This window comes from Pogoniulus pusillus, chromosome 13 (genome assembly GCF_015220805.1).
Source record: "Pogoniulus pusillus isolate bPogPus1 chromosome 13, bPogPus1.pri, whole genome shotgun sequence".
Classification (NCBI taxonomy): Eukaryota; Metazoa; Chordata; class Aves; order Piciformes; family Lybiidae; genus Pogoniulus; species Pogoniulus pusillus.
In genome coordinates, this window is record NC_087276.1 from 23883115 (window position 1) to 23898213 (window position 15099).

At 45.7% G+C, this 15099-nt stretch overlaps 1 protein-coding gene across 3 annotated transcripts in view; it reads left to right on the forward strand.

Moving 5' to 3' along the window:
- TOM1L2 (target of myb1 like 2 membrane trafficking protein) overlaps positions 1–15099 on the forward strand; it is a 68492-nt gene that overhangs the window by 40648 nt on the left and 12745 nt on the right. For 2 of the 3 annotated variants that reach the window (XM_064153558.1, XM_064153559.1), the window contains exons 8-12: positions 45–178; positions 2600–2648; positions 4789–4912; positions 6027–6144; positions 8087–8162. In XM_064153558.1, the coding sequence (XP_064009628.1) occupies positions 45–178; positions 2600–2648; positions 4789–4912; positions 6027–6144; positions 8087–8162 (501 nt within the window). Of the gene's footprint in view, positions 1–44; positions 179–2599; positions 2649–4788; positions 4913–6026; positions 6145–8086; positions 8163–11373; positions 11440–15099 lie in introns of all 3 variants that reach the window. The other variant, XM_064153557.1, reaches the window with a different exon arrangement.

Genomic DNA, 15099 nt, shown 5'->3' on the forward strand with positions numbered 1-15099 from the left:
TTGGCTGCTTATCAGAATGTGTGTGCACGATGCATTCCTCCTAGGAACTGAACCGGACCTGTAGAGCCATGCAGCAGAGAATTGTGGAGCTTATCTCAAGAGTGTCCAATGAAGAAGTCACAGAGGAGCTGCTGCATGTGAATGATGACTTAAATAACGTCTTCCTCCGATACGAAAGGTGAGGCACCTTTTCCATCAGTGCTTCTGGATTTTCACTTCAGTGTCAAAACAGTCACTTGACAAGAGTTGGCCATCTGGGCCACGGGTCCAACATAACCACATGCAGAGAACCAAACCACAGAGAGCATTCACAGAGTATTTTTGTGCTCTTTTATAGTAACATTCCATCAGTTGTTGCACTTAAATACTATCACTTTCTATTCTTTTTCTTTTGTCTCCTAGCCATTGATTTTTTGTGGGGCATTGTCATGGAAGCTACTCCATTTCACAACAGGCATAGCCATAAAATGAAGGGCAACCTTGTGCAAAACAGTGAACTAGCAGAGACCTGAGTCTGAAGTCCCTGTTGTGTGCTGCTTTACAGATGTAGAGACTTGAGACCAAAAATAGCACAGCCACTATGCTTGCCTGGGCTCCGCACAAGTGCTTGTGCTGCTTCCTGGCTTAGGGAACCTCCCGTGAGCTCTCTGACTTCTGATCTCTGCGCTTTCTGTTTTCCTTACTAGTGTAGGGGCAGCTGAGGTGGGTGTGATCTTCGTGCATGTAAGAGTTTTGTTTTTAAGGAAGGCTTAAAATCTTAGGGGGGAAAAAAAAGCCTGTCTTGTGCAGAGCTGAGGCCCTGAAGAGTTAGTCTGCGGGAATCATCCCCAGGGGCTGGCCGTGGGTCAGAGGACTTTGGACGTGTCAGACAAAGGCTCTGTCAGCCACATCTGGTGCAGGAGGTGCCACGTGATACAGCAGTCTTGGGAAAGTTTAATCTTCCCCTTAATGACAGGCTTGGGGAGGGAGGCACTAAAGAGTACCCTTTGTTCCTTGCTCTCGGCACAGGGCTTTGTTTCTCAAGCCTTTAAAAATCAATTAGACTCTAGATCTGTGAGTCTGTGCTGACATGGCAAAGGCTGGAAGGAAGACTCGGTGGCCTCGATTTTATCTTTGATTTAGTCGTTCAGAGGAGGTGGGGCCAAAGTTTGAAACAAATGGTGGCTTTTGATGTGAAATGGTACAGTGTGTCATGCACGGGCACGACTCTACAAGTGGCAGAGTGTCACTGTCACTAAGGCTTATTCTAGGCACCCTTAATATTTTTTCTATTTCCCTCCATCGGTGACTTTGCTGCCTGAGGCTAATGTATGTGTAGTCATTAGACACTGAAAGGTGAGCTGAGTGATGTTAGCAGGCTCTTTGCTGTGGAATAGCTGTGCCGGTCTGAGCGTTCCAATAAATTCCAGTTCCTCCTCTGCCATTCCAAAAGCTCCACATTGATCACGTTGATTCCAAGGATGGGTACTGAGCTCTGCCAGTGACTCAAGCAGCAGCTCTGGCCTGTGCTGAGAAGGATGGAAACAAGCCTGTGGTTCATAAGCCCTTGAGTGAGAAAGTTGAGGTGGGAGGTGTCAGGTTTCCAGCAAAGGGAGCTGGATTTCCAGTAATAGTAGACACCCACAGTTTCCTAAAATGGAAATTTGGGGCTGAATTTGGGTTTTGCTGCCTTTTAAGTGTGTGTTGTCCTCTGTTGCAGTAAGAAAACGTTTTAGATTGTTTGAGATTCCCTGTTGTGTTGTGTCCATTTGGGAGAAACCCCACAGGATTATATGAATATCAAATATTTGATTGCTTTTTAATGAGGGAGCATTTGACCCTCCTGAGAAATCATGGCGTTTTTCCTGGTAAGGAAGGAGACCTAGACAGGCCCTGGGAGGAGGTAGTTCCTCCTGTGCTTTTTTGAGTTCCTAAAAGCTGGGTCTAGGTTTGCAGCCCCAGCAGCCCAGCTGGTTGGGGAAGTAGCAGAAAAGACACCAGATCTTGACTAGGCAGACTTCTTCCCCTAAGAACTAGGAGGATATTTCTCCAACATCATCACCTCTCTTTCTTGGGAACTACCAACCTGTGCGAACGTAGGCTCTGATGATCTTTGAGCTGACCTAGAATGTTTTAAGAGGTTAATCTGCTAATGACTGTTTCTCTCGGGTAGGGCTGTGCTGCCCTGCGTAGGCCGCCTCATTTACATGGATTGCAGCAAGAGGGAGCTGTTAAGTGGGAGGAAGACTTGCTGCAGCCTTCCGCTTATTTAGCTGGGAGCATCAATCTTGCTCCTGTCCCTTGGCTAACATAATAGTCTATCACGAAGCACTTAATGAGACAAAAACAAAACCAAACCAAAGACAAATTCTACAGAGTGTTTCAGGCTCCAAGATCAGGTTAGTCAGCTTAAAAGCCACATCTGCCAAGAACGCGACTCTGGCAACTGTCCTCCCTTTGTCCTGGCTTGGAGTTAAAGCCTTCAAGGTTCCCTCCTAAACCAAAGCAAATTAAGTTCAGTGCAAAATGTGCCATGGCTTTGTTATAAACTGGTGGGTTTCATTGTTTATTGGTGGCTTTGATAGTCCTCGCTGGGTTTTTTGTCTTTTTTTCTGAACAGATTTGAACGGTACAGATCAGGACGTTCAGCACAAAATGCCAGCAACGGAGTAAGTACCTAACTCCATTCAGTATACCAGCAGCTACACCAAAGTAGCCAGCCTCATATCACTAGTAGCAGACCTTCTACGTGGCCAGCTTGAGTCCTTCCTGCAGTGGTCAGTAATGGACACCAGGAAAAGAACACGAGAAAGGATCTGCTGGAGAGGGTCCAGCGGAGGGCTACTGAGGATGATTAGGGAACAGGAGGGCATGGCTTATGAGGAGAGGCTGAGAGACCTGGAGCTTTCTAGTCTGGAGAAAAGAAGACTTAGAGGGGATTTGTTAAATGTTTATAAGTATGTGAAGGCTGCCAGGAGAGGGGGGACAGGCTCTGCTCACTGCTCCCTGGGATAGGACAAGGAGCAATGGGTGTAAGTTGCAGCAAAAGAGGTTCCGCCTCAACACAAGGGGGAAGTTCTTTACTGTAAGGTCCCAGAGCACTGGAACAGGCTCCCCAGAGAGGTCGTGGAGTCTCCTTCTCTGGAGACTTTCAAAGCCTGTATGAATGTGTTCCTCTGTGATCTGTGTTAGATAGTATTGCCCTGCTCTGTCAGGAGGGTTGGACTCAATGATCTCTTTGGGTCCCTTCCAATCCCTACCATCCTGTGATCCTGTAGCAAACATCGAGTGACAACTTTTTTGCTCAGAAAGACACTACACTAAAACATCTCTGTGTTTACAGTCCTTGATAGATTTTCTTTCCTCTGTTAACTTTTTTTTTTGGTTGCTTTTGACTCTGTGTGGACTTCAGGCATTCAGAACGTCCTTAAGCAGTGATTTCCACAGTTTCACTGCACATTTTTGCATATTTAATATTAACAAATTAATTTGTTTACATTTGATCAAGTAAATTATTTTTATTTGCTCCACCTAATTCTTCTTTCACTGTGTCACTGTTATGAGGAAAGGCTGAGGCACCTAGGGCTGTTTAGTTTGGACAAGAGCAGTCTGAGAGGGGATCTTCTCAATGCTCAGCAAGAGCTAAAGGGTGATGGGCAACAGGATGGGACCAGACTCTTCTGTGATGGTTTGGGTGTTACACACACACACACCCCCCTTGGAAATTAAGGAATGAAGCTTTATATTTACAGCTTAGCATAATACACAAGCAGATATTTACAATATATACAGCTGTAGACAGAAATATACAAGTTAAATAAGTCATACAGAAACACAACAGCCCTCCCAGAAACCCAGCACATCTTTTCAGGGATGCCCAGTGACAGGACAAGGGGAAATGGGCACAAAATGGAACCCAGGTAGTTCCATCTGAAGATGAGGAGAAATGTCTTCCTCTGAGCAAGCCAGAGCCCTGGAGCAGGCTACCCTGAGAGGTTGTGGAGTTTCCTTCTCTGGAGAGATTCCAAATCCACCTGGACATTGTGATCTTGAGCAGCCTGCTATGGGCACCCTTGCTTCAGCAAGGGGCTTAGACTGGATGATCTCCAGAGGTCTCTTCCAGCTCCTACCATTCTGTGATTCTTTCTTGCAATACCACTGTTCAGTTTTATTCCTTCATGCTATTTGTAATACTAGGAACCTCTCTGCTTTTTCAGCAGCTCCTTTTCAAGCTGAAGAGCTACAGTTCTAATTATTCTTCTAATGAAAACTCTATTATAGCTGTTTTAAAGTGTTCAAGATCTGAGTTCATAATTAATTCAGATGTGGCACTCTTGCAATTTCTGTTCAACATTCTTCCAACCATTTCCTCTGTTTACTTTGCCTGTTTGATTGCCACTTCTCCTGCAGTGTGATGTAAACTTCAGAATGGGCTCTGCACTGTAACTTCAGTCACAGCAAAGAAGTTTTGTTTCTGAGAACAATTTATACCTAATGTGGAAGATGAGAGAAATTCAGTTTGATTTGGACCTGATGTTGATCCAGTCCTAAAAGACATGGAGCACATTAGCTAAATCTGAAGAGATGTAAATGACTTCCAGAAGAGTTTCCTGCTATGCTGAGCAGTCAAACTGTGGTTTCCTGGTCGCTGAGCCTTTTTATTCTGCACTTATCACCCTACTATCCAAGAGATTGGCCCATTGAGCATTATGCAGGAGCTTTTTAGCAAGTACCCATTAGTTTTGTTGTTTAATGCTGTGCTGAAACCTCTGGCATGTGTAACTTGCTGCCTTTCTTGTGTCCCAACAGGTACTGAATGAGGTGACAGAAGATAATTTAATAGATTTGGGTCCTGGCTCTCCAGCTGTAGTGAGCCCAATGGTTGGAAACTCAGCACCCCAGTCTTCACTATCTTCACAGCTTGCAGGGCTTGGTGAGTACCTGATCTAACTAGGACTGATGAACAAGAGGCTGCAAAGTGTGGACTTTTTCAAGCCTTAACTAGTCTGTGGGTCTTGAACAGTCTGCTAGGCCATCCAAATGCATGTCCCTTCTAACCCAAACCATTCTATGATTCTGTGAAGTCTGAGCCAGTTACTGAGGTGCCTGTGACTGACCTGAACACCCAGCACAATCCATTATGGCACTGGGCTGTTGACGTTTATAAGGAGCTATTCTTCTTGTGTGGGCTAGGGAAGTTCTGCTCCCTTTGGCTTTTCACTGCCTGATTAATGTTGCCCTGTAGCCTTCAGGAGGTTTGGGTGTGTGGCTTACAGAACTGAGAGGGCTTTCCTACTCCTTGCACTGCACTGATCTGAAGTTGGGAGCCAGCCTGGCACAAACAAGGGATTTATTAACTGAAGGAGAGGATGCAGATCCTTGTTGATGGGCAAATGTGTACTGTTATTTCTACTTAGCCATAACTCTCGATGAAATCAGTCTGGTGAAGGTTCTTGATTCCCCTTCTACAAAGAGACAAATTTTTGGAGGAAGGACTTTGTGAAACTATTAGGAGTGTTACATTAAATCAAACCAAAGATTGCTTGATAAGATCACTCGATTTATTTGAAGATTCTCCACCTCTTTCAGCACTGCACCAACATTGTATCATGTGATATGAAACTGTTGGTTTCACAGTCAATAGCTACAAGACAGCACTGTGAAGAAGACTAATATGCATGCCCAGCATCTGAGACCATGTAGTAGTAGATAGTAGTAAGTACCTCAAGATGAGATGGCAGCAGGTGCACACCCATTCCCCAACACCGCTCTGGATGAGGAGTACTCATGGTGTGGTGCTTGTGGGAGGAATAAGACAATTTCTTCATTTGTCTCTTAAGAAATTCATGGTTAGCAGCTTCCATATTCTTCTGGACAGAGCTGGGCTCAGTGCTGCAGCTGTGAGATAGATGCTATTTATATGATCTGCGATTCTCTAGCTGTTGTGTGTTGTTAATGTCATCCTCCTTAACCAAGTCGGTCATGACCGTGGTGTTTGCATTTGGTTTGCTACTTCACTGGTTCATTTTCTTTTCCTCTGGTTGCAGACTTGGGTACAAACAACGTCAGTGGCTCCCTCAGCTCTTTACAACACTGTAATCCTCGTGATGACTTTGACATGTTTGCACAGACAAGAGGCAGTTCCTTGGCTGAACAACGAAAGAAGTATGTTGGAGTTTGTCTTTAGCACTGTTTGAGTCACAGCACTGCTCTTTTCTAAAGGCATAAATCTGAAACTTCTTGACTTGATTCCAGACTGCAAAAGTAGTTTTGGTGTATGTTTTTGTGCTTTTAATCCAATCCTCATCCTGTTGGTCATTATTAATATGACCAAGTGGAGAAGTTCCTGCTGCTGGGCAGAGCAGACTGGCTGAGTAATGTTGTTGACTGTCTTAGTTAATGAGCTCACTGGAAACTTGGAATTAAACTTGCCTTTAGTTCGGCACATGCTTTCTCTCATAAAGGCTTGTCATCCCATCCACCCAGCCAGTGCTTGAGGTACAGGACCATAAGAGTCCTCCACCTGAAGGTCATGGATACACTTTCATGACTGAATTACTGTCACTGAGGACTTGGAAAGAGAATTACTATCCAGTTAAACTCTCCCTTTGGCCAAGCAGTCAGACACTCGTAGGCTGTCAAGGCAGTGTAGCTTGCCCAGCTGTTGTGCTATCCTTAATTTGTTTATGTGCATAGGGCTTGCATCTCTAGAGCTGCTAATGTGGCACTTTCAAGGGCATTTAAGAGGCCAAATTATTTTAATGTAAAGTAAATCTATGCATTTATTAAGCAGTCCTTTGATCCTTTGTCAAGCAAGATTCAGTAAAAGACACTCAGGTGTTTTTCTTCACACATCGTCTCTTGACTCCTTCTGGCTTCAGACTCTAGAGGATTTGTCTCTTGACTCCTTCTGGCTTCAGACTCTAGAGGATTTGTTTGCTACCAGCAGTTAGAACATCATCAATATCTTGTCTCAAACTAAGAGAGGTTGTTGAATAGTTTAGCTCAGCCCTTAGCAGATTATCAAAATCTTACCAGCTCTGTGAAACTTGAGCCAGCAGATTTATTAGGATCTTTTATTTGTGGTTACCAGTAGAGCTGTTGGTGCTGAGAAGATGTGCTCTGCTGTAGAGATGTACGTTACCACTGGAGATTTTGGGCTGAGAGCCCTAATGTATAGTCAGAAAGGAGATGCATTGCAGAGAGATGTAATGGAGGTCCCTGTCTCTTGTGCTAAATGAAGCACAAAACTAGTCTTCCCCCAGTGCACCTCTATCTGCTTCTGCGAGCTAATGGAACAAGGAGCACATAGCAGCCTGTGATTTCACAGGGGAGGATTGATGTGTCTTCCTTGGATTGTGTGCTGTGTAAGTGGAGCAGCAGCAAGGCAGTGAAGATGTGACTGTGACTTGCCACAGTGTGTAGGTGAGAGCCTCTGGGTGCTGTGCTCAGAGCTTGGGAGAAGCCAACATGCTGGAGGAGGACGTGCTCCTCCTGCTCAGCCCCATGGCTCCTCCCAAGGGCTGCCTTGAGGGCAGGTGTTGGCGTCTGCTTCAGCTCATGGCTCACTGTGCTCTGAGAAATTATGCTGTTGCCTCTGTCACCTGACTGCTACGTGTCCCTTTTGCATAGCAATTTAAGAAGCTTTTTAAAATCCAAGCTCTGTGAATAGTGCATTGCTTTGTATGCTTCACTGCAGTTGCTTAGTTATGGTTCATCTGGCTTCGAGTCTCCTTCTGCCTCCTCCTTCATGCACACATCAAGGTCAGGCTTCCAAATGTCATCATCAAAGCTTTGCAAAACATAATCTGTAATCAGGCCTCTTTTCACTGTCCCCTGCTGGCTCTTGGGCACACTCATGACCTATTTGTCTACCTTTCATTGTGCCAGTCTTACTGTTTCGCTTCAACGTGCTTCTGAAACTGCTGGATGGTCTTTATCCAGAACACACTCCTCTTCCTGGAGTACATTCAGTACACTTAAGTCTTGTTCAGCAAAAGAATGTGCTCTCTGATTTCCAGGGGAGTAAATCAGAGCAGCAAATGCATTCTGTGTGGGGTGACTGCTGGACTTCCTTCTAGTTTTGTGGTGTGTTCCTCTCTTTCAGTGTGACGTACGAGGATCCACAGGCTGTCAAAGGACTGGCATCTGCCCTGGATGTTCGAAAACAGAACACAGGAGGGGTAGGTCTTTGCTCTGCATTTTGTTATCTGAAGCAGTGTGTGGAATCCAAGCTGTAGGCAGCTGCTTTGAGCTCTCATTCTGTATTCCAGCAACATGCTAGTGCTGGCTATTTGGAAATTGATATCTAGGAGCAAGCACTTGCTCAGTAATGATCTCTAAAGAGCTGCTACTTAGCACACCGGCCTAAAAGACATCAAAATCACTGTGGATAAATTCTCCTGTGCTTTTGCAGCTTGCCTGGGGTGTGTGTGGGGAGTCCAGCTCTTGGATGGAATCACTGCTAAAAATATAAGTGGCAAACATCTTGTGAGCATTGGTGTGCATTTGTTTGGTTTAGTTTTGCAGTCTTAATCTACCAGACTTTGCTCAGAGTGCCTGGATACAGGAGCAAGTTTGAGCAAGAGGAATTGTGTAGACTTTTACTGCTTCACATGCCTTGCCTTAGCTGCCCTTGCATGCAGTCTCTGTCCTGTCTGTCCCAGGCAGGCTTCTGCTGTCTTGTGTGGGCAGAAGAGGCCCACGTGCTGTCACCTTGCAGTTTGAGAGTGCAAGCTTGGCCAGCTTTGCACATACCCATGCCCCGGTGAAGGCAGAAGGGGAAAGAACTGTCATATTGTCTCCCAACCCCGTTCTACCATCCTTGCTTTTTAAAACTCTCCTGCTCTTTTGTATTTAGCAATGTGTAGGTTTCTAGAGCAAGGTCAGAGCTTTTCTCTCATCTAATTTTAGTGTCTGCTGACCACTAGGGAGCATGGCAGAGCCAGCGTAGCTTGGGAGAGCCAGAGCAGTATGCACACCCCTCCCTCCATGGAGAATTGCCTCCCCATGCCTTGGCTGCTCCCGCCCTGGTTCTTTCATCAGTTGAAATGGGAGTGCTGGGGGCAGCTGGCATGCCTGGCAGCTTGTGCTCTGAGCCAAGGAGAGTTTGTGCTCAGAGCCAGCTGGGGTCAGATCACAGCTGCTTGCCTTGGCCATAGTTCAGTGGTAGTGGGGCTTCAGCAGTGATTTTATACATAGCATTCCCCTGTCCCACAGACCTAGCAACTTGTCCCTGTCCCTGTCCTACTGCAAAAAGGGGAATTGGTAACCCAGGGTAGCCCTGTGACCAGGTTTAAGCTTGACCCCACAAAAACTCATGCCAGCAGTATGCCAGAGGGAAAAGGGGGAGGCGAGAACAAAATTAAGAATCTTAAGGGGGTGGCAAGAGAGGAATTTTTGAGGGCAGTGGTGATAGCCCAATCCCCCAGCATCACTGAGCTGTGTTACTGGCAGGACCTGCAAAAGGATTTGAGTTTCTGCTCTTTGTTCCTGGCTAACCAAACGCAAGGGCTCGCATTTAGCTGCTGGTCAAGGGGGTTGAATTCCCCTGTGGCCACAGGGTCATGTCCTTATTTATTAACACTTTTGTTCTCAGCCAGTTCTGCTTGAGGCACCACTGCGATGTGTCACTCACACCAGCAGAGCTGCTGCTCTGCCCTAAGTGTTGTCAGTTCAAAGGGCTGTCTCGAAGCTAATCTGATGGTCAAAGTTTTCTGGGGCAAATGCTTTATGGGTTGTGGAACTTTGGGCTCTGAGATGTTATAGAGACTATCAGCCTCTTTTCAAAGGTCCCCAAAGACTGTACCATGTTATCATCCTTCCCTGGAGGTGTTCAAGGCCAGGTTGGATGAGGCCTTGAGCAATCTGTTCTAGTGAAGTGTGTCTGTGCCAATGGCAGGGGGATTGCAACTAGATGATTTTCAAGGTCCCTTCCAACCCAAACCATTCTATGAGTCTGTGAATCAGAACAGCAGTCTTTTGGTAATGGGTAAACACTACTTTTTGTCAAGTGTTGTTGTGAGGCTTGTGGGTGTCTCTCCTTAAAGGAAATAAAAACTAAACTCTCCTTAAAGTTACCAGTCCCAGCATGTGTAGCAATAAAGCTGGCAGCACTCAGTGAATGAAAGGCACAGGTTAATTTGGGCAGAGAGCTAATTTAAGAACAGCTCTAGGGAGGAGCCAAAAGCATCCCAGCACATTCTTCGCACACATCTTGTTCCAGCACAGTTGTCCAGTGGTAAAATTCAGCACATCCGACGTCTCTAATGTAGTCATTCTCAGAAGAGTCTGTGGAGAGATGGCCAATCACGTGGCATTAGCTGTCTTTTAATGTGATTTAGCAGCTGGAAACAAGATGAGCTAAAAATACACTGTTTCCTTAATATTGCTTTTCCATGTTGGGAATTGCTTTTGTTGCCACAGAGTTGTTGCGTGATCACAGCTGGGAAGAGAGGTGTCCAAGAAACAATTCTCTAGTGTTACACAGCTAGTAGATGAAGTTGGAATGATTTCCCTCCCCACCTCCCTTTTTTTTCTATTCAAGTACTGAAATGAGACATAAAAGCTTAGAGCTGATTCTCCCTTATCTGTGATAATGGAGACAGGAGAGGTATCTGGAAGGAGGTCTCTGCAGAGCTAGCCCAGTTCTGGCAGGACCAGTGGGCTGGAACCACTGTGCTCTGCCAGTTCCAGGCAAGCCTCTCCAGTGCTAAGGGGAACTCTGCATCCAGGCCCTGGCTCAAGGATGAGATGCTGAAGGACAAGAAGCCATCTTGAGAATCTTTGTGTTGCTGTTGCTGTGTCGTGCAGCTTGCAACCCGCTCAGAGGAGCTGGATGCATCAGCATGGTCCTTTTAACCTCTGCTGCCCTTCAAGAGGGGCAGTTTGAAAGCCTGCCAGGACACTGCAGCAAACTGCCATTATTTACCCTCCTGCTCAACGCTGTCATTAGAGCTATTAGAGTTTGGGGCAGAGCCTGCCTGCTGAGACGAGGAGGTAAGCAGGGCATGCTGCATCTCACAGCCTCATCAACAAGGCAAGCTCCTCAGTGTTTCCAGTAAAGTGTGACTGATTTTAGCAGGTTGTGTAGTCTACACTTTTTTTTTCTTCTAAGAAGATGACAAACATCAGCCTCACTACTAGGCAGTGATTCTTTTAAATTATTCTTATTATTTTTAATATCAGGATGGAGGAAGTGCTCAAATTCTGTGAACTGTCTGTAGGAAGTGCAGAGGTCAGGGTGAGGTCTGTCCCTCCAGGGCCAGAGCTCTGTAAGGCAAAGCTCTGAGTGTGTGTGGAATGTGTATGTGAAGTTTTTGATTTGCTGCTGTTATTTATCATGGGTTGTTGCTGTGGTTTCTCTCTTTATGGACCTTTCTGTTCTCAACACAGAGGAGAGGTAAAGGTGGGAACTCAGACATGGAGCCCATAGACAAGTGGCTAATTACACAAGGAATGGTGAGGACTTCACCAGTGAAGCGACTTCTACTGCCCACCCCAGTCCCTTCTCCTAGAATAACCATCCTCTGTTCACCTCTTGTCCTGCCCTACTGAACCACTTGAAATCAGACAGTACAAGGAGTTGATTTCCCACCTACATGATTACCTGGGGCAAAGGGAAAGATTTATACCAACCAATTTCTGCTTTATACTGCACAAAGGCCTGCAACCACCTGAATTATTTGTAGGATCCCACATCACCTTCAGAAGAGGTGTGGGGATCCAGCTGGTTCCTTATACTGTCTTGATTTATTTATGCAGTATCCACTTTTCGAGGGATAAACACAAGTCTCATGGATCTTGTTCAAAAAGAGGACACTTTCTACCTGTCTTTGTAACAGCCTCTTTTGGTAGTGCTTTGCATCATGGTCTGAAATAAACATATGGAGCATGTAGGATCATAACCTAATCAAACTGAGTAATGCTGGGATAGTTGTGTGTGAGAGGAAGGGAATGGGAGAACTGCTGCCCAGATTGACATCTTCCACCCCACTGGCATTAGGCTTCAGACTCTAAAAGGTACAATCGTGTTTCTGACTTGAAAGATTTAATTCCCATGTCTAGTGGAGCCAGTGCTCTGATAAAATCAAGCTTCTGAAGATCACTGAATCTCTACACATTTTGACCTTGTTTGAAGTTGTCCTTCATCAACATGCTTGCAGAGAGAAGCTCAAAAGCCTGTTTTAAGTGCAGAAGTCAGAGGTAGGTAAAAAATAGCCTTAGCCCTGCCTTAAAGCGAAGTTCTAAGACCAATTTTATATATTTGGACAACATAATCCATCACTTTTAAGTGTTTGAGGTTAGTTCCAATAATGTGACCTAACAGTACAAAGTCCTTCTGAGACAGTCCTGGCTGCAGCTGGATTCAGAAAGGTGCAATTCAGAATTCCCTTTGGAACTCCCTGGGGTTCACCTGCAGTGCTGTGTGTGGAGCTGGGCATCAGGAGACCCATGGAGTAGGAATGCCTGGCTCTGAGGCAGAGCCTTGAATGCCCCAGACTAAGCTGCCCTGTGCTTATAAAGAGAAGCATCCCAGAGAGTTTGAGGTGGAGAAAACCTGGAGTGTGCAATGTCAAAGTGCACCAGCTCTGTGAAACACTGTCTGTTTGTTCTTCTGGATTTGGGGCTAATCCAGATTATTCCTGAGGGCCTGCTCGTGGATTTGTCAGCAGTCTGCATGCCTGGTGCACACACAGAGATGAGACATGTGCATATTTACTGTCACATCTGCCTGCCCATGCAAGCACCCAAAAGCAGTCCCATGCCTGCTAGCACACATGGGTAAGCCCAGCTGTGGTTACCTATCCTTGGGAGCCAGAGTTTCACTCCAGTGCTTGTCAGAGACCCACATGAGAGTGAAAAGCTGTCAAGTGAGCAGCACTTGCTTTGCTCTGATACAGCTGACTGTGGTTGACAGAGGATCTCGCTGTTTGGTGGCTCTGTGGCAGCCAGAGGTGTTCTATGCCACTGTTAGATGTTCATCCATAATGAATAATCCGGTGATTGAGTTAGTTCCTCTTCTTTGCCTTTCCACTGTTTACAAGAGCAGGGAAGCATGAAATCTGCCCCCCTGCTGTTCACACCACTGCTTTATTAAAAAAACAAACACAATATTCCTTCCTTGGCTTGTGGTTATTCAATCTGGAAAAAAGGATACTGCAGCATTTATGGAGGCATATGGATTTGGGGAGGGAAGGGGGTCTGATTGTCCAGCCAGTCGCTGCTCTTACAAGCCTGTCACCTTGTTTGTATGCTAAATACAAGAGAGAAACACCTAAACCAATACCAGACTAATCATTAACTCCGTTTCTCTCTTAACTGGCTGTAGTTCTTAACCATATTTATTAATATGACTTTGTAGCCTTTGCAATGCCAGTGGAGTAACTGGCATCCCAGGTATGAACTTGATGTGCACACTCTTTGGTAAGTTTTTCTCCTTTTGAGATGAGGAGGAAAGAGGAGGGGTGAGCTGACACCGCCACTTCCCATCCCTGTGCAACGCTAAGAGCCCTGGCGGGCTGTTCTCCCTCTGCCAGAGTGGTACCCACATCCCTCCTGTCCTGATGTTCTTTCCAACTGTGGCACATTTAAGCTAAGGGTTGAGTTCTCCTCACTCCACTTCTGTGCATCGTAGTTCACCAGCACAGAAAAGAGGCTCCTTCAGGGCTCGGCGTGTGCTTTTTCAGTGAATTTGGCAGCATTGTTTCTGTTTCAGCTTAATCCACAGCTGCTGGGAAGGTGACACCAGGACCATGGAGACACAAACCACACCTTTATCCACTCCAGCTATGCCTGCTAAACCAACACAGACAAAATAATACCTGCAGAGAGTGCTCCTGGTTCAGTTGTGTACTTAGGGAGCTGTTCCAGTACTGGATCTGTTTGCAGGCAGAGGTCTGGGGTTTTGTGCAGTTAGGCTATGCAGGTCTCATTTGAGGTTCTGTATCAGCCGCTCTTAGGCACAGACCTTAGATTAAGGCCACCACAGTTTAGGGCAGGTAATTCCAGTTCCACTCTCATGAGTTTTAGCAGATTTGCATGAACATATTAATCTGGCAGCTCGCTCACATACCAAAGGGGTATTTGTTGTGAAAGAGAGAAGCAGGTGTTGCTTAAGCCACCACATCGGGTCAGATGCTATTTGGGACAGCAACAGGGGAAGAGTGAAACTGAACCAGAAGTCACAGAAGGTGATAGGAACAGCTTTCAGCATTGCTTTTTGACCTCAGCAGCATGCCTGGCTAGGGAGGAGATATCTCTCTGTAGTAAAGATAAGTGATAAAGATCAAATGAAAGCTTTGCTGAGATGTTGTTAATTAGTAGTGCAGCAGGATGCCGCTCTGTGTGCCTTCAACAGACAGATAGGATCTAAGATGTGGAAATGACTTGGGTAACATGAGACTGTTGAAATTCATCACCTTCTTGGAGAATGAAGTGCTTGAATTGTGGAAGAGAACGTGTGAAAATCTCATTTCATCTGTGTGCTCAGACACCTCTCCCTTCTGAAGGCAAGCAGACATGTTCCTTTGTTCTGAAGACCACCTGGGTTTCGTTACCTGTCCAGCGACAACATTTTATGGAACACTCTACAAGGACAGTGTGATAGCCCATGTGAAGGAAGGCTTTGGCTGCCTGGACATGCCTGTCAGATCCAGATCAGCTGGTTGTTGTACAGGCACAACAGGCTGTGTTGGGGAGCGTGCTGCACCCAAGCTCTTGCCTTTCCCCTCTACTTGATGTATAAACACAGCTACAAGCTATCAAGTAGCTAATTCAATCCTTATGTGTAAAGTCAAAAGTGTTCTAATATTGAGGCCAGGCAGCTATTTCAAGATCACAACAGCTTTAAATAGCTGATAAGATTGTAGTAGTAAGCTGGAGTAGGCTGCTAGTGTGCATGTCAGTGCTCTCATGCTGCTATCATTGGAACAACAGCCCTCTCTTTACTATTGCTAACTAACAGGAGTGAGTAGCAGCTAACCAAGTACTCGTGTCAGCTGTTAAATATCTAGAGAGAAGTGGAATTAACTCAGCTACTACACAAGGGTAGTCTAGCAACAATTAGCATGAACCTTGTTAAGCATATTAAGAACATTAATGAGCTCACCTAGAGACCTG